The sequence below is a fragment of the Scyliorhinus torazame genome, chromosome 16, assembly GCF_047496885.1.
Source record: "Scyliorhinus torazame isolate Kashiwa2021f chromosome 16, sScyTor2.1, whole genome shotgun sequence".
NCBI classification, from domain to species: Eukaryota; Metazoa; Chordata; class Chondrichthyes; order Carcharhiniformes; family Scyliorhinidae; genus Scyliorhinus; species Scyliorhinus torazame.
In genome coordinates, this window is record NC_092722.1 from 25,875,515 (window position 1) to 25,900,855 (window position 25,341).

Below are 25,341 nucleotides of genomic sequence, written 5' to 3' on the forward strand. Positions count from 1 at the left end.
ACATTCATTGGAATGATCCCAAGGCTTCAAGGGTTAAATTAATGAGGAAATTGTGACTAAACCTAACTCTTATTTCCTTGAGTTTAGAAGACTGAAGGGTAATATTTCCTTGTGTGTAGAAGACTGAAGGATGATCTGAACGATGTGTTTAAAGTGATAAAGGGATTTGACAAAGCAGAGAAACTATTTCCTGTGGTGGGGGAATTGGGAACAATCTTAAAATTAGAGCTAAGCCATTGAGCAAAATGAGGAAGTGCTTTTTCACACAAGGGCTAAGGAGACCTGAATTGATGATCCCAGAATGTGGAGATGCCGGCATAGGACTGGGGTGGGCACAGTAAGATGTTTTACAACACCAGGTTAAGGTCCAAGAGGTTTGTTTGGATCACTAGCTTTCGGAGCGCAGCTCCTTCCTCGGGGGAGTCTCTCTCACCACCCACGTGATGAAGGAGCTGTGCTCCGGAAGCTAGTGATCCAAACAAACCTGTTGGACTTTAACCTGGCGTTGTAAAACATCTTACGGTGTTCCCAGAAGGCACCGGATACTTGGGAGTTGGGATGGAAAAGGTAGCTTTCAGATAGATTTTTAAAGGGATAAAGATCGTACAATCTGTACCTCAAATGGGGTTGAAATACAGTTGTCTCCTGGTTGAAAAACACTGCATTAAATGCAACTGTCGCTACAGTTTTGAGTCAGAATGGGGGAAACAGCAGAAAGTGAACTGTGACTAAATGGGAAAAAAAATCTCTGATCTCATGGGGGCAGGGGGGGGGGGGACACACAGACCATATGTAAGAATTGAGTGTTCCATTGCTTGACGAGCACATACGTTCTTCCCTATACATTTGCTAAACATGCAATCACAATGCAGATGATACAACACTTGTTATGGGCCAGGGTTTAGAGAACCCCAAAGTGTATCATGGAGTTCCCCTGACCCACAAGTTTTAATAGATTGTGGTATGGGGAGCACACGGCCCACTCTACAGGTGTGGTGCAGCAGAAATGGAAAAGTTTTTTAAAGCAAAAAAATGTGTATTCTATGACTCAAGTTAACCTTTTTAAAACATACAGTAAACATCTTAGCAACCATTAATTCAAATACAACCCCAAAGAATACAACACTAAATAATCCATTAAGCTTTCCTTTTAACATCCATAAGACTTAAAACACCTTTTACCAGAAGCACATCAGGTTAAAGTCACTACTGTTATTAGTTTTAAATCACCAGGATTCTTTTACAGTCTTTAGATTACAGAGAGAGATTCATACACCTTCTGGTTGTGACTGCAGCTATCCAGCTCTGGAAACGAAACGAAAACACACCCTGCAGCCTGCTCAAAAACGAAAGTAAAATGCTGACAGACAGCCCAGCCCCACCCACTCTGACATCACTGCAGTAGTAAACACCCATTTCTTAAAGGTACTCTCACTACAGATATTTATATACACACCCATTTATAAACACCCATTTCTCAAAGGTACTCTCACATGACACCTCCCCCCAAGAAAAAAATCCCCCATCAACTTCAAGATGGTTTCATTTTTCACCGTTTCACTATCCTTTAAGAAATGCACACAGTAAATATACTTTTTAGTTTCAAAAAACGTCACACGCAAACAGGTATAATAATATAGTCCATTTTTATTTCGTTTGTTCTTCTTCCTCCAACTGAAATCCGTCTCGATTGACAGTTTCTTTGGACAAGAAGGTCTCTGCACGATCCATCCATTTCTCTACACCTCAGCATTTCTATTTAAAGTCAGATACTTTAGTTCAATCTGATCACAGAGTCCCTTATAATTCTCCGACACAGGAGCATTGGTTATCACAGCTTTCAGGCAGTCAAATGGCTGTTGAAAGTCCGCTGACCACTGAAATTTGACGTTTCTTCAGCAAGTCCATCAGTGGAGCAATCACGCTACAAAACTTTTGCACAAATGTTCGATCAGATCCACGTATGCCAAGAAATCGCATTATTTCCCTTTGTCTCGAGGGTATTGGAACTCCTCAAAGAAAGTGACTTGGGCTTTTCCAAATTCATTTTTGGCTAGGTTTATCACCAAACCCGCCTCCTGAAGTCGATCGAATAACTCCATCAGATGTTTCAAATGTTCTTTCCATGTCTGGCTGAAAATTACCAGATCGTCGCCGCACAATTGGGTAATCCTGAAACGACTGCTAGTTAACCGTTGAAATGTGGCTGGGGCGTTTTTCATGCCAAATGGCATTACTTTGAATTGGTATATACCATCTGGAGTCACAAAAGCTGAAATCTCCTTCGCCCTTTCAGATAAAGGTACCTGCCCGTAACCTTTAATAGATCCAATTTGGAAATAAAAGCTGATTGTCCCACTTTCTCAATGCAATCTTCCAAACGTGGGATAGGATAAGAGTCCGTTCTTGTAACTGCATTAACCTTTCTATAGTCCACACACAACCGTTGGGTGCCGTCTGGTTTAGGTACCATCACTATGGGTGAGCTCCATTGGCTGCAACCCACTTCAATTATGCCATTTTTAAGCATACTCCCAATCTCTTTGTTAACCTGTGCCAATTTTAAAGGGTTAAGTCTGTATGGATGGTGTTTGATTGGAACAGCATATCCCACATCTACATCATGTGTAGCCATTTTAGTACTTCCCAATTTATCTCTACAAACTTGCCCATGTGATATCAATAACTCTTGCAGGTCAGTTTGTTTTTCCTTGGAAGGTAACTCAACAATTTATCCCAATTTTTAAGAACATTCTCGTTTTCCAATTTAATTTGAGGTATGTCAAAGTCCAAGTCATCTGGATTTGGTTTGTCACTTTGAGTTAGAATCATTAAAACCTCCTCCTTTTAATCTCCTTCCCTTTCAAAGTACCTTTTAAGCATATTCACATGACACAGTGAGATTTCATTCTATCTGGCGATCTTACCCCATAATTCACCTAATTTATTTTCAATCTGATAAGGTCCACAAAACATAGCTTTTAAAGGTTCACCGACCACTGGTAACAACACTAAAACTTTATCTCCACTGGCAAAACTACGAACTTTGGATTGCTTGTCTGCTACCCGTTTCATCACATTTTGTGCAACTTTTAAACGTTGTTGAGCCAATTCACCTGCTCTATTTAATCGTTCCCTAAAATTTGACACTTAATCCAATAATGTAATTTCCGATTTCTCACTCACCAATTTAAGTGGTCCTCTTACCTCATGACCAAAAATTAGTTCAAAAGGACTAAATTTGGTTGACTCATTAGATGCATCCCTAATTGCAAACAGTACAAATGGAATTCCTTTATCCTAATCCTCTGGATAATCGTGACAATAAGCCCTCAACATTGTCTTAAATATCTGATGCCACCTTTCTAACACTCCCTGTGATTCTGGATGGTATGCAGTTGATTTAAATTGTTTTATTCCTAAGCTATCCAGAACTTCTTTGAATAACCTTGAGGTAAAGTTTGATCCTTGATCGGATTGTATTTCTGTGGGTAGTCCATATCTAGTAAAGAATTTAAGTAACTCCTCCACAATCTTTTTAGCTGTAATATTACGTACTGGAATGGCCTCTGGAAACCTAGTAGACGCATCCATTATAGTCAAAAGATATTGATTCCCACTTTTTGTTTTAGGAAGCCGTCCTACGCAATCAATTAGGACCCTTGTAAAAGGTTCCTCAAATGCTGGAATGGGTATTAAGGGCGCTGGTTTTATCACTGCTTGAGGTTTCCCTATCACTTGACATGTGTGACATGATTGACAAAAAACTACATCTTTATGTCGTCCAAGCCAATAAAAATGTTTCTGGATTTTAGCTTGAGTTTTCCTTATTCCCAAATGACCTCCCACTGGTACCTCATGTGCAACTCGCAACACCTCCTTTCTATACCCTACGGTTCACAACTTCCATTTATTTGACGTCGGAGGATGCACTGATTATTAAAAATGGACATTTTATATTATATAATGTGCAGTGTATCATTTTTATTAAGGTGGAGCTGTGTTTCTTCAAGGAAACAAATGTTTAATTGCCAAGTAAACAGTTTTCAGTGTTCAATTGTCTTTTTATTCTCATGGGATAGGAGTTATCAACAAGGCCAGCATTTATTTAAGAGTTCAAATCCCACTAAGACACATTGAGAATTAAAATTCAGTTAATTAAATAAATCTGGAATAAAGGACTGAGCAATGGTCTTGAAACTACATGATTGTTAGAAACCAGCCTGGTTCACTAATATCCTTTAGAGAAAGAAATCAGACATTGAACTAGGCACCTAATTTGTACATGACAAAGCACGCTCTACAATGTCCTCCTTACAAACCTCTGGGGACTTGTGACAACTAGACTTAGTTCCCAAACTCTTCCATTACCTGTGGTGGCAGCACATTGGTAGACAGCTAGGAGTGGTCCTGGAACTGCTCAACACTAACTCTAAAAACCATGAGGCATCAGGTCAAGTATGGGCAAGGAAACGTCCTATTGACTGCCCTCCCTCACCTTCTGATTCAATATTCCTCCATGGAACAAGCACCGAGGGGAGTGGGGACAAAGTCTCACCTTCACATTGAGGACACCCTCCATTGTGCTGTTCAGTACCCCACACTAAGATGGGATAGACTGACAACTGATCTAGCAGCTCAAAACTGGGCATCTATGAAGTGCTGGGGGTCATCAGAAACAGCAGAATTGTATTCCCCACAATGTGTAACCTTGAGGCATATCCCGCACTCTACAATTACCATCGAGCCTGGTTCAAAGATTTAGCGGAAGAACATGGTAGCAGCAGCTGACATACCTAAAAATTAGATGCCAACCTAGTGAAGCTACAAGACAGAACATGTATATTAAATGGTAGAAGCATGCAATGTAGTCAGATGTAAGGAACCCCACAACCAGAGGATCAGAATGTATGCACTGCAATCTTGCCACATCCCGTGGTGAACAAGTAAATGACTAACTGGAGGAGGCGCAGTCTCCATGAACATGCTTCTATATTTGATGACAGAGAAGCCCGTACATCAATTGAAGAGACAAGGTCTGTCACCCCCTCTGGTTATTTATTCTTCTGCTAATTGGAACAGTTTCTATCTACTCTGTCCAGACCACTCATGACCCCTCTCAAATCTCCTCCAGACTCTTTTCTTCAACTTACCTACATAGCTGAAGTCCCCCTGTCCCTGGACCCATTTTCAGAAGTTGTTACTGCACCTGTTTCAAAGCGTTCACATCCTTCCCAAAGTGCACTACCATAATTGGGTTGATAAATGACAAATAGCATTCACATCAGTTTTAGGCAATGCCCATCTCCAACAAGAGAGAATCTAACCATCTCCCCTTGACATTCAGTGCCATTATCATCACCAAATCCCCCATCATCACTATCCTGGAGGTCATCACTGACCAGACACGTAACTGGGCCAGCTACACAAATACTGCGATTGGAGGAACAGGTCAGAGTTGGGAATTGGGAATTCTGTGGTGACCAACTCACCTCCTGACTACTCAAAGCCTTTCCCCAATCTACAACGCACAAGTCAGGAGTGTGATGAAATGCTCTCTATTTGCCTGGGTGATTGCAGCTCCAACAAAACTCAAACATACATAATCCAGGACAAATCAGCACCCCACCCACTACGTTATTCACACCCTCCACCAGTGTACAGCAGCTACATTATTCATACCCTCCACCAGTGCACATCTACGAGCTGCACTGCAGCAACTGGGCAAAGATCCTTCCAACAACACCTTCCAAACCCGCAACCTCTGCCACCTGGAAACCGAGCAGCAGACAAATGGGAACTTCACCAGCAGCAAATTCTGTAATTAAATCACCACTCCCTCGCTGTCACTGGGTCAAAATCTTGGAATTCCTTCCCCAATAGCACGGTGGGTGTACCTATACCGCATGGACTGCAGAGGTATAAGGTACAGCTCATTCACCATCACCTTCTCAAGGACAATAAATGATGGTCTTGCCAGCAGCATTGAAATCCCATGAATTAATTTTTTTTAAATGCTCCAGCTGAGCCAACCAACCTTCATGAACCCTGTTACCTCATTGCATTAGTTAGACATAAATACAAGTGTACCAGCACAAGCGATGCTGCAATCACATTAACAGGCTTCCTTGGTTGCTCAGTTGTGTTGAATACATGAGGAGCTGAGCTAGGCAGACCAGGAAAATCTTTGGCATAATGTCCTCCACTGAGTTAGCTGGCCTCAGTAATTCTTTTTATTAAATAAATTTAGAGTTCCCAATTCTTTTTTTCCAATTAAGGGGCAATTTAGCGTGGCCAATCCACCTACCCTGCACATCTTTGGGTTGTGGGGGCGAAACCCACGCAAACAAGGGAAGAATGTGCAAACTCCACACGGACAGTGACCCAGAGCTGGGATCGAACCTGGGACTTCGGTGCCATGAGGCAGCAGGGCTAACCCACTGTGCCACCGTGCTGCCTGGCCTCAGCGATTCTGAGCTAGCAAGCAGTGAAAAATTAGGGTTCCTGGTCCCATTTGCAATTCATCCTGGAAGTGTTACTGGGAGATAGATGTGGTTAAATAGTCTGCAACATCTTGGTAGGAAGAGTGAAGAGAATCAATATGGACAAAATGGTACAATTTTAAAGGGATGCAGGAAGAGAGCCCTTTGGATGCATGTAGACAAATCTTTGAAGGCTACAGGACAAATTGAGAAGGTTGTTAAAGTAGCAGATTAATGGAGTACAAAAGCAAGGAGGTTACACCAAACCTTTGTTGATCATTGGTTAAGTCCCAGCTAGAGTATTGTGTTCAATTCTGGGCACCCCACCATATGAAGGATGCCCACACCTTGGAGAGAGTGCGGAAGGGATTTGCAAGAATGGTGTCAGGAATGAAAAGTTTCAGATATGTGGTGAGACTGGAGAAGCTGAAATTGTTCTCCTTGGAGCAGAGAAGGTTCAGAATCATGAATGGTTTTGGTAGGAACTGTTTCCAATGGCAGAAAGATCAGTAACTAGAGTACATAGATTGGAAGTAATTGGCAAAACAAAAGCGTCACAAAGAATTATATATATATATATATATATATATATATTTTTACACACAGGAAGTTGTGATATGGAATGCACTGTCTGAGAGGAGTGAATGAAAATAGATCCAGCAGTAACATTCAAAAGATAATTGAATAAGTATTTGCAGGGGAAAAAATACAGGCTTATGGTTAAAGAGCATACAAGTGAAATTCATTGAATAGCTCCACCAAGGAGTTTGCAAAGGCAAGAGTGTCCAAATTACCTCCTTGTGCTGTTATTCTACACTCCAACTAAATGACAATGCCTAAATAAAGACATACTTACACAGGGAATGGGGAAAGAACTTCTTGAGGTTGCAGTGGTGTTAGATTGATTTAAGAATTAAAAATCCCCTTCCCTAAAGATTATGAGCTCTATAAGCAAAATAAACAAAAGCAACAATTGAAGGAGAAATGGAGGGTAAAAACAGAAGGAGGAAGAAAAATCAGATGGGTGGATAACATTGAGATGTGGACTGACGGAGGCGCGAAGAAAACCAGAGAATCAAGATGGTGTCAATAGCTCCACCAAGGAGTTAGCATGCCACTTCCTCTGCATCACACTGGGTGGGGTAAAAGGATCGGAGAGGAGGGAAAAACACTAAACAAAACAGGGAAAAGGGCTCAAAAATAATTGAATTCAAAAGGACTCAAACATGTTATAAAAGTGCAATTAGTTATTTGAATGTCCAAACCCCAATCTATCCAATATCAATCTCTTTATTGTATTATCTTTTCAAAACAGCCCATGGATTCATAGCATTTACATGATCAGCAGCATATACATACACACGGATCCTGATTATAATAGATTCATGCATAGATCAGTCAAGAGCCACTGCTCATTTAAAATCTACAGTCCTACAAGTTGTTGGCAAGTAAAACCAAACTCTGTTTCCTGTAATAGTAATCACATTGTTACTGTCACATATATACAGCCGGTTGTCAGGACACAATGCTCAATAGTGCCTCAGGTTTATGCTATTTTGTTAAGTTATTTATTTATTTATTCATTTTCTAATCAGTATCTCTTGACACTTTAATAGATGTGGACATCAGAGATGGCTTCTGAAACGTCACCAAGCATGTGGTCCATATTCATATATATATATATGCGCAGATATATATATATATGTCTATATATATATATATATAATCACGTATAGAACATATACACAAGTGTGCAGATCTGGAACCCCACACTCCTACTTTTTGGGGGAAAACCTTGGTTGATTTGGTTTCCTAGGAAGCAATTAGATTACAGACAAATCTGGCAAATGCAGGTTCCAGCAGAGTGCCGTACTTTATACTCATGATCAAAAGACTCAAGTGTCCAGCAATTTAAATAATGGATGCAACATGTTTTTCATTACAGGGAAAAGCAGCCAAATCTGATGTTAATTTTAATGCCACACCTGTTATAATCCAATTATATTTTTGCATTAAGGAAAGAAAATGTTTAAAAAAAAAAAAATTAGCAAAGGTAACAGGCAGCCCACTGAAACAGCTGTGCCTTGCCAGCACTGGTTTTGTGGTATATTTTTTCTTGTTTGATCCTTTTCTGTAGCAACAGGAACGTGAAGTTTAATTCCTTGGGCAGAAGCATACTGGTATTAACTTCAGTTGCAGCTCGAGCAGGCAAAGATTACTTTTGAAATTATAACAGTCCAAGCCCGTTGGAATCCCTCATTAGGATCGATAATCCTTTTTGCTGTATGGCTTGTTTCCCAGGATACCATCAATCTCATGCACAACTGACGAGGATAACTTGGGAAGGACCTGGGGGGGGAAAGAACAAGATAACAGTACTGGATTTAATTTTACCTCAAAGCCTTTGCAATCACATTGAAACTGCACTCTTATTTTGTCTAAATTTGCTGCTTGAAGGTTTTTGTGTCAGGGAGTTTTAGGCATCCAATATCAGCCCTCCTTCAAAGCAAGGAAACCAATATTTGAACAAACATATTATAACAAGGCTCAGTGAGTTCATCCAGTGAATAGCAGAACTACACAGACCAAGAAAGCATTCAGCCTGTGCTGAGTTACCCAATCTTGAGCACATTACCAAAGTATGTACGCCTGGCGGCGCAGTGATTAGCATTGCTGCCTTGCAGCGTCGAGGACCCATGCTCGATCCGGGCCCCGGGTCATTGTCCTTGTGGAGTTTGCACATTCTGTCCGTGTGGAGTTTGCACATTCTCCCCGTGTCTGCGTGGGTCTCATCCCCACAACCCAAAAAGATGTCCAGCCTAGGTGGATTGGCCACGCTAAATTGCCACTTAATTGGGATAAAAAAGAATTGGGTACACTAAATTTAAGGGGAAAAAGTATATACACGGAGGAAAATGACCCAGCAAACCCTGCTGGAAGTGTGCAGGTGTGAATGTTGAGTGAAGAAACAGGAATTGGGGCGGCTGCTATTGAATAGTTTACAGTTTTGCAACATCAACGTTTGTGCATGAAGAAAGACTATTGAGCGAGAAACCTGAGGGCAACCAGAACCAGTAGAATTGTATCCAAGCAGGGAGGCAGCACCATTAGAACTGCCCTCTAGCTAGGAGGCAGCACTGATAGGGGAAGCAGATCAGGGTGAGGTGGGAAGGGGGAAAACACAAGGAATAAAAACAACTGCAAATGTTGGAGGGGAGAAAATTTAAGAAAGGTAACAAAAAAATTGCATGTACTAGTAATAGTGATACTTGTAACTGTAACCACACCTGATCTTCAGATAAGAGATTGACCTGCTGTCGTTTCAATCGACAAGCTGTGCTAGTGATGGGAAAATTGACACCAATTCATTATTTCAGTGTGAGTGGTGCTCATCACCTACACAATCAATCTGTGTCTCTTTCACAAATGCCATTGTACAATATATATTCATCACTTGTGCCAATGTGGGCTTTTCATAAGATCATAAGATGATAAATATTAGCAGTAGGTGGCAATTCCACCCATCAAGCCTGTTCTGTTATTCAATAAGATCATGGCTGATCTGATTGTGGCCTTTACTCCTCTTCGCTGTTGGTGCCTCCCTCAATAACCGTCAAAACACCCAATATTTGAACTAACATATCGTAACAAGGCTCAGTGAGTAGCAGAACTACACAGACCAAGAAAGCGTTCAGCCTGTGCTGAGTTACCCGATCTCAAGCACACAACACAGTATGCAGGCTGAGGAACATGATCCAGCAAACCCTGCTGGAAGTCAACACCCTCATCGATCAAGCATCTTCTCAGCATCTACCCTGTCAAGCACCCTCAAAGTCTTATGTTTCAATAAGATCACCCCTCATTCTTCTAAACTCCAATAAGTACAAGCCCAACCTGCTCAACCTTTACTGATATGTCAACACCTTTAGCCAAGGAATCAAATGAACCTTCTCTGAACTGCTTCAATGCAAGTATATATCTCTAAAACTGGAGATCTAGAAAAAAAGAGACCAAAACTGTACACAGTACTCTAATTGTGGTCTCACCAATGCCCTGTAGATCTATAGAATGACGTCCCTACTTTTATACAACAACGGCCAACATTCCATTTGCCTTCCGAATTCCTTGCTGTACCTACATGTTAACCTCTTGCAATTCATGTACAAGAATACCTTGGTCCCTCTGCACTGCAGCATTCTGTAGTCTCTCTCCATTTAATTAATATTCTGCTCACATTTTCCCAAATTATACTCTAAATTTTTCTGTCCACTGATTTAACCTATCTATATTCCTTTGCAGACCCGTTGTATCTCTTCACAACTTGTTTTCTTACTTTGTACCATCTGCAAATTTGGCTACAATACAGTCTATCCCTTCATCTGAGTCATTAATATAGATTGCAAATAGTTGAGGCCCCAACAATGATCCCTGTGGCACGCCACTAGTTACAGTTTGCCAAACTGAAAATGACCCATTTATCCTGACTCTGTTTCCGGTTCATTAGCCAGTCCTCTATCCATGCTAATATATCATTCCCCAACACTATGAGCTCTTGTCTTGTGCAGTAACCTTTTATGTGGCACTTTATTGAATGCCTTTTGAAAATCCAAATAAACTACATCGCCATGTTCTTCTTTATTCACTTTTGTTACATCCTCAAAGGAACGCAAATATATTTGTCAAACACAATTTCCCTTTCACAAAACCATGTTGACTCTGCCTGATGATATTTTCTAAATGTCCTTCTACTACCGCCTTAATAATGGATTCTAGCATTTTCTCAATGACAGCTAGATGTTAGACCAACTGGCCTATAGATTCCCAGTTATTGTCTTTGGGTTTTATTGAATAGCAGTGTTACATTTGCAGCTTTCCAATTGGCTGGGGCCATACCAGAATTTTGAAAGATTACAATTGATAGATCCACCATCTCTGCAGCCACTTCCTTTAAGATCCTAGGATGCAAGCCATCAAATCCAGGAGGCTTGTTAACTTTAACCCCATTTATTTTACCTACTCTCTTCCTTTTCATATACTTGGGGAAGCCTTTACCGTCTGTTTTTATATTCTCGCCAGTTTTCTCCCGTACTCCAATTTCTCCCTTTTGTTACTCTTTTTTAGTTATCTGTTGCTGGTTTCTAAAATGTTTCCTATCTTTTGAGCTATTACTAATCTTTGCAGGATTGTACATCCTTTTTTTCAATTTCATAGGGGCAGCACGGTAGCATTGTGGATAGCACAATTGCTTCACAGCTCCAGGGTCCCAGGTTCGATTCCGGCTTGGGTCACTGTCTGTGCAGAGTCTGCACATCCTCCCTGTGTATGCGTGGGTTTCCTCCGGGTGCTCCGGTTTCCTCCCACAGTCCAAAGATGTGCAGGTTAGGTGGATTGGCCATGATAAATTGCCCTTAGTGTCCAAAATTGGTGGGTGTTGGGTGGGGTTACTGGGTTATGGGGATAGGGTGGAGGTGTTGACGTTGGGTAGGGTGCTCTTTCCAAGAGCCGGTGCAGACTCGATGGGCCGAATGGCCTCCTTCTGCACTGTAAATTCTATGATTCTATGATAGAATGCAGGAGGTCATTCGGCCCATCAACTCTGCACTGACCCCCTGAAAGAACACTCCACCGAGGCTCACTCCCCTGCCTTATCCCTGTAACCCCACCTAACCTGCAGATATTTGGACTGTGGGAGAAAACTGGAGCACCTGGAGGGAGCCCACGCAGACACGGGGAGAATGTGCAAACTCCACAAAGTCACTCAACGCCAGAATTGAACCCGCGCCCCATGCGCTGTGAGGCAGCAGTGCTAACCACTTTGCCACTGATACCATCCTTAATGTTCCTAGTTCTCAATGGAAAATATGTTGACAGTTACAGAATATTTCCTTGAATCTCTGCGACTGCCTCTCTACCGTCTTATATGTTAACCTATCCCATTACACTTCAGCCAACTTGGTCTTCAAATCAGATCAGCTATAACCTCATTGAATGGCAGAGCAAGCTCAAGGGGCCTAACGGCCTACCTCTGCTCCTGTTTTGTATGTTTATTACCTTTATTTAATACACCATTTCAAACTAAATGTGAAATTTGATCAAGTTATGATGACTCTTACCTAGAGGCTCCTTTACTATGAGGTCATTAATTAATCCTGTCTCATTACACATTGCAAGGTCTAAAAAGCCTGTTCCCTGGTTGTTTCCAGAATGTATTGTCCTAAGAAACTGTCCTGAAAACACTCCATAAAGTCATCCTCCAGGCTCCTTTGTCAATTTAATTTGTCCAAAAAAATTAAAATCTGCGATTATCACAGTACCTTTCTCACAAGCCCCATTATTTCTTGATTTAGACTCTGTCCTACCATAGAACTTAGAGCAGAAGGAGGCCATTCGGCCCATCGAGTCTGCACCGGTCCTTGGAAAGAGCACCACACCCAAGCCCACACCTCCATCCCATCCCTGTAACCCAGTAACCCCACATAACCTTTTTGGACGCTAAGGGTAATTTTAGAATGGCCAATCCACCGAACCTGCACATCTATGGACTGTGGGAGGAAACCGGAGCACCCGGAGGAAATCCACGCAGACACAGGGAGAATGTGCAGACTCTGCACAGTGACCCAAGCCGGGAATCGAACCTAGGACTCTGGAGCTGTGAAACAATGTGCTAACCATTGTGTAACCGTGCCGCCCTACAGTGTAGTTACTGCCATAGGGCCTATAAAATACTCTGACCAATGATTTATCTCCTTTATCCGAAACCTCAGAGGTCTGCGTCTCCATTTCAGAGTCGGAAGACACAATGTCGAGCATGTTGGCATCGAGAGAGACCGGAGGCATCACAGCAGGCTGATTCAACAATGGAGCAGGAGGATCCAGGGCAAGTGTCTTCTGATGTACTTCACGAGGGAGCAATCTCTGAGCGAATGTGGTCCAAATGCCATCTCATTAGTTGTCCACGGACCCAAATTTGGCCAGAGACTGGTCCCGTTTGATGAATGACAATACCACAGTGCCAGTGAGCACTGTGGTTGAAGCTACGAGTGAACACCGCATCGTCAGGTGCGAAGTAGCAAAGAGATCAACGTCAAATTGGGCAACACCCTTGCAAATCTTGGTTACTGTGCATCTTTGCACGGATGTCTGGTAGAAACAAACTCAGCCATGTATGAAGTCTATGACCTATTAACATCTCAGTGAGGGCTACCCCAGTTACTGAGTATGGCGTGGTCCTGTACGAGAATAGAAATCTTGCCAGTCTTGTGTCCATCGAGCCTGACGTCGGTTTCTTGAGCCCCTGTTTATCCTTTTTGTGAGGGCCATGAAGAATCCAGCACGAGTTTTAAGGATACAAAGTAATAACATTTATTTACAATAACATATATATATTATATATATATATATATATATATATAAAACAGCAGCAGCAACTTCCCTTGCTGCACACTCCTTCCTGCTGTTTCCAAACTGGCCAGCTTTATTTATACTGGAGTTTACTAATGGTTTATCCGCCACCCCCTCATTGGGGAAGCTCATACTCCCACAGGATTGTGGGATTGTCATTCGTCCCCAGCCAATGGTAAGTAGGCAGGTTATAACACTTCTGCACGGCCCTCTCAGCAAAACCATTTGTGCTGGATGGTATGGGGAGTGCGGACATGGTGAATCTTATTGCTTTTAGCAAAAGTGGCAAATTCTTCATTGGTGAAAGAGGCCCCGTTATCAGTCACGATTACCTCAGAGATTACCTCAGTGTGGGAAAAGAAATTAACTAGTCAATAAAAGAGCAAAGTTCTGTGGTGTCACGTGGAGTATTTTGATTGCCCATACCTTCTCGGCGACTGGGTGTAGGCCATCTCGGTGCACCTGATATCCCAAATATACCACTTCTTTCGCCTGAAATACGTACTTTGCGCGGCGCAGGCGGACCCCATATTTCAGAAACTGCTTCCACACCGCCGAGGTACGTGGCTCCTGTGACTAACATGTCGTCTAAGTAAATCGCAAAGTGAGGCAAACCACGCAGGATGTTCTCCATGATGCGCTGGAAGACTGTGCACGCTGAGGATACTCCGAACGGGAGCCGGGTGTACTCAAACTCTTTTGTGCGCATTAATTGTGACGTATTTCCAGGAGGACTTTGAGCTCCAGCTGTAGATAAGCATTGCTCATGTCCAATTATGTGAAGGTACAGCCAACGGCCAATGTTGCATACAAATCCTCGATACACCGTAAGGGTAACGGTCCAATCATGAAGCTGTGTTCACCATCAATTTATAGTCTCTGCAGAAGCCGTCTTATCCAGCTTCATTATTGGGATCACTGACGCCGCCCAATCAGTGAACGAACAAGCGGAATGATGCCCAAACGTTCTATACGCCGAAGTTTGGTCTCAAGCTTCTCGACTACAGTGTAAGGAGCCAAGCAAGCACGAAAATATCAGGGCTGGGCTTTGGGTTCACCTAGAATTCGGCCACAGCCCCTTTAATGGTACCCAAACCAGGCTGGAAACCTCCGGGCATTTGCTCAGTACCATACACACAGAACCAGACCCCACTTGGATGATGTGCTGCCAATCCAACTGTAATTGGTGTAACCAATCACTTTGCGCAACAATGAGGGGAAGACGCATTGCTTGTCACCCATAAACCATCGGAGTGAGGGTGGACCCCACGATATTTAGTCGTTCCCCTGTATAAGTAGCCAAACAAGCCACCGTGTCAGCCAATGACAATATATGCACTCCTCGTTTGATAAGATCAAAAGTGCTCTATGCCACCACAGAAACGACTGCTCCCGTATCCAGCTCCATTTGGAGCATATGACCATTCACTTGTATTGGAACCCGAATAGGAGTCACACGGGGCACTGCCAAACAGTTCAGCTGCAAATCAGTCTCATCGTCTGCCTCATCTGGATCATCCAGGTGCAAGACCCGGCCCCGGGGCTGAGGGCTACCTTGACCGGGGCACCTGCTGGTGTATGCCTAGACCAGCGTCCACGCTTTGCACACGGACCCAAATCGCCTTCAGCTGAGGACCCTACGGGGCCATGAGGGGCGACGCCCCAAACATTCACTTCCATCCCCTGCATCTCTTGGATTCCACGTTCCTTGCTTTCTTGGGACAGGGAGATCTGTAGCACCTGCTGAAAGGTTTTTCTGAGTCTCCATATTATTAATACCATAGATGAATCGCTCATGGAGCATGTCAGACAAAACAGCTCCATACTCTCAAAACTATCTTTCGCAGCCGAGATACAAACCCGGCGATGAATTCACTGGAGGACCTCTCTGGTAATATCTGGGTATAATCTGATATCTTTGAACAATTATCAACAGTGTCACAAGCTGGTCGAATGATTGCGCATCCAGTGTTGCCGGGTATGAGAGACTCCAGATCGTCCCAAATGTATGTGGTCCACAGGCCCTAAATAGTATGACCGCCTGGCATTTGTTCTCTGTGACATTGTTGGCCCAGAAGAAATTGCACATTTGTTCAGCGTATTGGTTCCAGTCCACACCGGTGTCAATGTATCTAACCGCCCAAACAAAGGCATGGTGAATCAAAGAAAACCAAATCTGGGTCCAGAAAATCGAGGGGTGGCTCAGCTGAGAAGGCCGTAGTGTCAACAGCACACCAGTTTACACCTCATCGCCATTTAATAAGGACAAGGGAGCCCACACCGAGTAAGTTTTATTTTTACAAATGATATGTACACTAACTGGTAGATCCCTACCTGGTTCCGGTTCTGGTTGGTGCCTTACTGGCCAACCTTTTATACATTGGTTAATTGAGATATCCCGCCCTTAGCGGGAGAGCTCGTATTGCAGAAGAAGCATGGGAATACAACCCTGCAGGTTCCGTGTGGGATATTACAGTTGGTACCCAAGTGGACTACTACTGGATCCTTCCTCTCCCACTTCAAGTTCCTTTCCATTCTAGAGGATGCCATTAACAGTGGCACACAGGCAGGCAACACAGCCTTCAGGATATATGCTCTCAGCTGCAGACAACAGTATCTATTTACATGCAAAGAATGCAAATCTTGCTTGACAGCCAAAAGCAAGGTATATTAACTCTGCAGTGTGTTTGAGGGCAACATGACTCAAGATGTGATACTGACCTGTATTGCTCCAATGTTTTCCAAAAGTTGCTCAGTGTTGGAAGCTCCTACTAGCACGGAACTAACTCCCTCATTCCTTAAACACCAGGCTGCAAGAAGAACACAAGATTATTAGGCTACGAATACTGTACATGCCTTTACCTTGATAATTTATAGTCAGAAGCAGATCCATTTTATGCCCAGCACCACGGAACAGCATAAAGAAGGCGAGGTCCGTGGCCCAAATGTTGTTTGGAATGTGAGACTCTGATCTCAAGAATTGCTGTTTGAAGTAAAGGAAAACATGAATCTCTTCCTATTAACATCTTAATCACTCGTGGCACATGGCTAAATTAAAATGGGAAGCCTGTCACCTTTGCCTGATCTGCACTGCCCAGCATCTTAGAGAAATACCTTATAATGCCCTCTTTCTCGAAGGTCTGAGGATACTTTCCAGTTACCAATTTTTTCAACATCTTCTTCGCTGTCAACTTTGCGTGTGTGTGAGTAAGTGTGATTTCCACAAAGAGATGGGGAGAATTTTTAGTGCAGCTTAATGCAACTCCTTTTGGGTGCTGTTTTGAACCCTTCTCCAGAGGCCAAGCAAATCAACTGCTCCCACGACTCATGCTGGGCACTCAGAGCCAGGAGCCCTTAGTGTTTCACCTGTGCTGCACGTGGGTAAGGGTGGAAGCTTAGGGTGGGGCAGAGAAATTTAACATGAATCTCGAAAATTACTGTAAGTCCTTGCTATAAATTGCTCTGTTTTACTTGTTTCAATTTCATTCCATGTTTTAAATGGGGCTGGTATGCATGCTTAATTTTGTCGATTTGCATTAATGTCAACGCCATGTGTGATGTAGCGTCGCAGTACTGGATTGGTGTTATTTTGGAGCAGCTTTCCACCTTCCTGCTGGCCAACTCTCCAGTTTGCCACCTCTCCAGGTTACCTCTGTGACCATAAAACTCGGAGCTGCTCTTATTCCTCACAGAGGGAAGCAGCAGGTGGGAGAAGCTTCCAGCTGAGAGGATCAGCGGGATGACCAGCGAGTGGGCGGATCTAGTAGAACAACTGGACACGAGCTGGAGTCGGGGAGCAGGACTGGTGGTGGGTGGGAGAGGCGAGGAACTGAAGGGGCAGCAAGTGGGAGAGAGAGCGCGCGAGCAGGAGGTAAGTAGAAAAGTTAGCATATTTCTTTCATATTTAATATGCATTTTATTTTTAAAGTTATTTTGTTTAGACATATAGTAATCTACCAATATGCATTACTTTGAGTATAATGTTTTGATGTTTGTTCGGACGGGAAAGTTCTGGCAGAAAGCGGTGGTTAGCACTGCTGCCTCACAGCGCCAGGGACCTAGGTTCAATTCTGGCCTCAGGTGACTGTGAAGTTTGCACGTTCTCCCCGTATCTGTGTGTGTTTCCTCCGGGTGCTCCGGTTTCCGCCCACAGTCCATGATGTGCAGGTTAGGTGGATTGCCCATGCTAAATTGCCCTTAGTGTCCAAAAAGATTAGGTGACATTACTGGGTTATGGATAGGGTGGGGGAGTGGGGCTGGGTAGGGTGTTCTTTCGGAGGGTCTGTGCAGACCTGATGGGCTGAATGGCCTCCTTCTGCACTGTAGGTATTCTATGATTCTGTGAACCTAACTTAAGCTTTTATATTGCTTGTACTGGTTTGGGGCACAGACAGAAACCTCTCCAACAATGTACTTGGAGGTGGTTGAGAGAAAGATGGGAAGCATGAGCGGACGAAACCACGGACTTGAGAATAACGATAGATTTAGGTAAATTAAATTTATCCACGAGCTCCCTAAAACCGGCAAAGTTTCCAGCTCCAAACAGGTCGGCAAAATGCGAGTCCCTTCCCCTCCACAAGGTGAACAGCAAGTCGAGCATGGAGGGCAAAAACATGTGGCTATTGTAATTGCAAACGGGGCCCAATAGGGAAGCAGCGGAAAGCCTAAAATGTTGACAAAATAGTTTGAATATTCTTATAAAGTAGGTATCACAACGGATTTGATGTGAATTTCGAGGGGGAAAAGGGGAGTGTAGCAGGTAGAGAGGATGAGCAGCAGGTATGTGCCTCCATAACGCACCAGTTCGGACTTGGGTCATGACACCACATCAGGATTCTTTAGATACTGGCCACCCTATTATAATATAGCAAGTTATGAAGAGATAGACCACCTATTTTGAAGTATCACTCTGCAGGCTCCAGGGTATCTATCCACCCAGATGAACAAGGGTCTGAGCTTATTAACCATGGCAAAAAATGATTTTGGGAGGAAGATGGGGAGACATTGGAAAATAAACAAGAATCTGGGTAGAATGTTGTTTTTTATGGAATGAATACTACCAGCTAAGGAGAGAGGTAGACAATGCCAGCAGTGCAAGTACATCTTAACTTTGGCAACCAGGCTCAAGTAATTTATCCTATAAAGGGTCAGGAGCGAAGGAGCTATATTGATGCCTAGATAGCTAAAGCTGGCACCAGACATATGGATGGCAAATCTTGGAGTGATTTGTTTGTCGCCAGAGTTGACTGGAAAACACAAACCTACCCAAGGTTGTAAACAAGTACTGTCATTCCACTCAATCAAAAACCGTCTCCTCATCCAGAGAGGCAACCGCTTCAGGGGCAGTCATGGCAGCTGGGGAAAGTATGATGTTGAGGAGACGGTCTAAGTTTGTGGACAACTGGCAATCCTTTACGAATCCAGATTGGTCCTCAGAGATCATATCGAGGAGACATGGCTCCAAACGGTGTACCAACACCTCGGCTGGTAGCTTTATGTAGGCATTCAGGAGAGAGATAGGCTGATAAGACCACACTATTCTGGGTACCTCTCTTTTTTGAGAATAAGTGAAATGGAGGCTTGGGTGAATATAGGGGGTAGGAACCCATGAGACAATGAATTGTTGAAAAGGTCTAGCAGCAAGGGCACAAGTTGAGTGGAGATAGTTTTGTAATAATCAATAGGAAAGCTGTCAGGGCCTAGGGCTTTACTGTTCGGCACCAACTTAATACAATTTGTTATCTCATCTAGGTGCAGAGGGTCATCTTAGTCTATACTCCTGTCCACATCTACAGAAGTGATGTTTAGATTATTTCGGAAGTTAGCCATTATCGAGCCATCTGAAGAAGAATTGGATTCATAGAGGTTACAATAATAGAAGAGAAGGTCAGATTAACATCAAAGGGGATGGTAGTGAGGTTATGGAAGGAGTCACGTGTTTGGGAAATGAATCGGGAAGCAGACTGCCGCCCAAGTTGATGTTCCAGCTTTTGTCCCTGTGTTCATAAAAGTCCCCTCTGACTGTTGCAACATGCGCACCACTTTATTGGTGGAGAGTAAGTAAAATTGAGTCTGGAGCCTTAGCCAATCCGCATACAACTCTGGGTGGGAGCAATGGAATACTGCAAAACTATTTCTCAAATTGAGTGCACCAATTCTTGTTCAGTTTTCTTTTTTTAAAAAATATAAATTTAGAGTACCCAATTCTTTTTTTCCCAATTAAGGGGCAATTTAGCGTAGCCAGCCAGTCCACCTACCCTGCACATCTTTGGGTTGTGGGAGTGAGACCCACGCAGACATGGGGAGAATGTGCAAACTCCACACGGACAGTGACCCAGGGCCAGGATCGAACCCGTGTCCTCGGCACCGTGAGGCAGTAGCGCTAACTACTGTGCCACCTTGCTGCCCATTGTTTCAATTTTCTTTGTTTGATAGTATATGCATTATGGGAGAATATGCTTCCTTGAAGGACTGCCATCAGGTCTCCCACAATATTGGAGGGGTGGTGGAATCAGACTTACTTGTCTTAATAAAGTCGTCTATGCTGAAATTGCAAAATTTTCTGTTGGACAATAAAGTAAGGTAAAGTCGCCATAGTCCATGATGACCATAGGCTGCCAACCCCCTTGAGGGGGAGAGCTGACTGGTGGTGACTTAACCTGAGGATCACCACACCTCAGGCGAGGGACAAGGTTGAGAAGGCAGGTTTATTCAGGAATAACCTCAGCCAGTACGGGATTTAAACCTGTACTGCTGGCCTGGATCTGCAACACAAACCAGCTAACTAACCAACTAAGCTAACCTGGGTGAACTGGATATTTGGGCTGTATCGAACCTCCAAGTAGGTCGACCTTTAGCCATGTTGTAAGACCATGGAATAGGGCGCGTGGTCTGATATGACTGTGGCTGAATAATCAGCAGTTCTTACTGCGGGGAGAAGAGTGTTGCCTAAGAAAAAATAGTCGATATGTGAATAAGTGTGGAGACATAATAATAACCTTTATTAGTGTCACAAGTAGGCTTACATTAACACTGCAATGAAGTTATTGTGAAAAGGCCTTAGTCGCCCAACGACGGCGCCTGTTCTGGTAAACTGAGGTACAATTCAGAATGTCCAATTCACCTAACAAGCGCGTCTTTCGGGATGTGTGGGAGGAAACCAGAGCACCCGGAGGAAATCGTGCAGACACGGGGAGAACGTGCAGACTCCACACAGACAGTGACCCAGACCAGGAACCGAACCTGGGACCCTGGTGCTGTGAAGCAATAATAAGGATTATAAATCTCTCTGCTCTTCACCCAATCAAATCAGGATAACTGAAGGGAGCATTAAATCGGGATAGCTGAGGGGACTGGGTTGAGTTGACCTAACACTTGAGGTGAAAACATGGATGTTCAAACATGCATCGCCATACTCTTAAATTTTTTAAAAAATGCCCGATTTGAACCCAGATCCTCAGCATCGTAGGCAGCAGTGCTAACTACTGCGCCACGTGCATCACCATACTCTGTCAGGAAGATGTTTTTCATATTAATCTGAACTTGAAATGTGAAAGAGTACTGTTTTAATACAATGGGATTGATCTATGGGAAAGGTTTGAAGTGTCATTTCGGGAGCGACTTCCTGGGTGTTTTCCCAATGGCCCACCTACCCCTTTCTGAACCTCACCTGGTCGTTCTCCTGCAGGTGCATGTCCTGAAGAAACACTACCTCCGCCGTCAAACATTTTTAAAATGTGCAAACACCCTAGATTGTTTCACCAGGCCATTCAACCCCCGCATAGTCCAAGTCACTATTCACCCAGCCCAGACCCAGTCTCCCCCCACAATTAACCATTGTAAAATGCAAACAAGGCCAACATGTGAAAACTGTTAAACATTATGAACATCTCAGAAACCAAAATATCAAGAACAATCCCCCAATCAACCCTCCTCTAAACCATGCTTCTTAATAAAACCTTTGCCTCTTCGGGTGTTGCAAAATAATATTCCTTCCCCTTAAAAAGTGCCCCAAAGGTTGGCAGGGTAGCACTCTGAACCAGAGCTTATTTCAAAAAAGTACCGCTTTGACCCGATTGAAGCCCACCCGTCACTTGGCCAGGCCGGTCCCAATGTCTTGGTATATTCGGATCCACTGGCACTCCCAACTGCAGACTCCCGTCGCCCTTGCCCACCTCAAGACTTTCCGCTTCTCCTGGAATCTGTGTATTCTTACTATCACTGCTCTTGGTGGGTCTCTTGCTCTCAGCCTCTGTCTTAAAGAATGATGTGCCCGGTCACCCGGGGCCTTCTCACAGACTCCCTCAGCTACCAGCTTCACCAACATCTTCGAGACGTAGACTGGGACCATTAGGGGGACCCAGCTCAGGAATCCCCCCTGATCCACATACTCAACATCTGGTCGCAGGGATATCCCCAGTGCTGAAGCCAGTTCTTGGGTGTTTGATTGTAGGCTGCTGCTGCTGTGGGAATGACACTCCCAGGGTTCAGGCAAAGTGCCCAGGCCTCTCAGTTTGATTGGAATGCTAGGCAATAACACTCGTCTGAGACATGGCACGAGAATGCATGTTATGGGTATACACAATATTGGAGGATGGCTTGTAGGCCCTGCAGATGCCAAGCCCCTCACTCCCCCAGCCCAGGAGCAACCCCCGACCTATGACATCCAGCTCCGCCGACCTGGGAGCCCAGCTCTCCTGACCTGTGAGGCCCCCCCCCCCCCCCCCCCCCCCCCGGTCCTCCATACTCCACTTTCTCCCCCCGCCCCCCCAGCACGGGGCCCTCCATACTCCAAATTCCCCCCCCCAGCACGGGGATAGTAGCTCCAGTGCACCTGGGCTGCATGCCAGAGAATGAATATGGCTACTCATCGTCCCAGTTCCCCTTAGCAGCCATTGCTCCAGCTTTCCGTTTTTAAAAAGGAGTGCTGAACAGTGCCCGCGTGACCTCTTGCTGGGAGCCATTTAGTTCCCAGGAGGCCATCAGTTTGGACTTTGCTAATGAGATGGAGATTGGTCTTAATTGGTGACAATTGGTGTCTCACTTGGGTGGGATCTGGAACCCACAGTTGGTTAGATCGTGAACCAATTCGCGCCCAGCACAGATTCCAATTTTGGATTCTCCTGCTATTTAACCAACGTGCCCAGATCCACAACACGCCCGCTACATCACGCATCATGTTTTCCAGCTCAGTGAAAGGACTAGCATCTCATTCGAAGTTTGATATTAACCTAAAATCTTGCGAGCAATTACTTAATGGAGCACTGATTTCGCTGAATGATAATAGAAGGTTGCTAAGCTATTGTCGCATGAAGAATACTACAAGATTAATTTATGAATTCTGTATTCTAATGTGGCTCCCCATCCACTAACAGGGCATACTGGAAACTAGAATGGATTATGCTTAACTTTATAACATCAATGTAAATGATTGAAAATTCAACCATGATGTGCTGAAACTTCCAAACATGTACCTCCGAAAGGTGACCCCAGGTGAATAACTAACACGTGTATCATAAAACATTTATAACATGGTGTCAGAAAGTTATAAAGGAAGACTTGTAGCTCCAGTCTGCTGTCAAGAACAATTCATTTTTCTCTATTTCCAGAGAGTGATATTTAAATTCTTACCTATTGCGAGCTGAGGGAGGGTGCAGCTCAGTCGCTCTGCAATACCCTGTAGCTCTTTTAGTTTTCCTTGCTGTCGTCTGCCTTCCTCAGTCAGAATCTTGTCCTTCAACCACTGGTAACCCTGTAATTATACGATAACTCAGTTCATGTTTATTCTCAGAGGTGACTAAGTAGCTGGAGTTGGTGAGTCAGTTCATCCACACAGTCAGTCACAATTACACCCTCTCCAAATGGGTTGAAGTATTATACTGTACTCTGGGAGGGTGAATTAAGCATTGCTACCCTAGCAAGTCACAGAATGGGTTCCCCATATATTTCAAACTAATCCAAAGCTGTGCAGGTTAGGTGGGGTTATGGGGATAGAGTGGGGGAGTGGGCTGAGGTGGGGTGCTCTTTCTGAGGGTCAGTGCAGTCTTGATGAACTGAATGGCCGCCTTTTGCACTGTAGGAATTCTATGATTCTGTAAAACTTTATGTTTCTTTACACTGGTGTGCAGATAGATAATGTAGATGAGTGACGTATGATTCCAGTTGTCTTAAATCTATATTAAGTTTCCTTTTGTTTTGAAATATAACTAATTTTCATCTGAAAAGTTGTTTTACTGATGAAGAAAAACACATTAGTCTTCTCACCAAACACACCAAAACATAATTATTAGAATAGTTTATCAATATTGAAATAAACTGAACACCGATAGATAGTCTTAAATTCCACGGCAATTTCATCCTGATGTCAGTGTATCTCAGTCAGGGTTGCAATAAGAGTATTAAAATTGGCTGAAAGCAGAGAAGTGGAATCTGGCAATGAATTAAAATTTTTGTTTACCATACCTTTAAGGAAGCTCTAGAGTAAGGAGGAACCCCTGCATCGTACTTTCCAGAAATAATGCCACAGGCCAAAGGGGACCACGTCATTGCACCAACACCTTCAACAAAGAATAGAGTAACAAAATTTTAAAAAGTTAGCACATGCACTTTTGCTGCTTCAGTAATGCTCTGGGAACACATGTTGCTGCTTGGGAAAGCAGCCACCAGTAACCTCAGGCCGATTCATGACTAGATGGGCAGCACGGTGGCACAGTAGTTAGCACTGCTGCCTCATGGCGCTGAGGACCCAGGTTCAATCCTGGCCCTGGGTCACTTTCCGTGTGGAGATTTCACATTCTCCCCATGTCCACGTGGATCTCACCCCCACAACCCAAAGATGTGCATGGTAGGTGGATTGGCCACGCTAAATTACCACACAATTGGGAATTTTTTTTTAAAAAGAGTCAGAACTAGGGCAGCAGTTGGAATTTCCACCCTTTTAGTTTCAGCTGAACAAAATTAATTTTGAGTGAAATGGAAAAAAAATTCTCCAAATTCAATTACAGCCTTTGACCCTCCAGTCACTACATTTCTGCAGCTATGGATCTGTTCAACTACAACCTCACCTCCACCTTTAATGTCATAGTTTCCATTAAAAACATTAATTTCTCTGCTGTTCCACTTGGACGGCCCTCATCTCTGCTTCCTTAAGTACAAGGGATGCAGGCTTGAACGGATTTGGCAGAAACCTGGTTTAATGACCCCCTGCTAGATCATGAAGCACCATCAGGTCCAGATTAAAACATAGAACATACAGTGCAGAAGGAGGCCATTCGACCCATCGAGTCTGCACCGACCCACTTAAGCCCTCACTTCCACCCTATCCCTGAACCCAATAACTCCTCCTAACCTTTTTAGACACCAAGGGCAATTTAGCATGGCCAATCCACCTCCCTGCACGTCTTTGGACTGTGGGAGGAAACCAGAGGAAACTCACGTAGACACAGGGAGAATGTGCAGA

General features: G+C 43.8%; 1 protein-coding gene across 11 annotated transcripts in view; it reads right to left on the bottom strand.

Annotated features, from left to right (window-relative positions):
- Positions 1–7,754: 7,754 nt before the first annotated feature.
- kcnab2a (potassium voltage-gated channel subfamily A regulatory beta subunit 2a) overlaps positions 7,755–25,341 on the bottom strand; it is a 341,966-nt gene continuing 324,379 nt past the window's right edge. For all 11 annotated transcript variants that reach the window (XM_072478111.1, XM_072478110.1, XM_072478107.1 and 8 more), the window contains 4 exons: positions 24,345–24,439; positions 23,514–23,634; positions 16,605–16,693; positions 7,755–8,831 (listed from right to left, as the gene is read on the bottom strand). In XM_072478111.1, the coding sequence (XP_072334212.1) occupies positions 8,742–8,831; positions 16,605–16,693; positions 23,514–23,634; positions 24,345–24,439 (395 nt within the window). In that variant the 3' untranslated portion in view covers positions 7,755–8,741. The remainder of the gene's footprint in view (positions 8,832–16,604; positions 16,694–23,513; positions 23,635–24,344; positions 24,440–25,341) is intronic.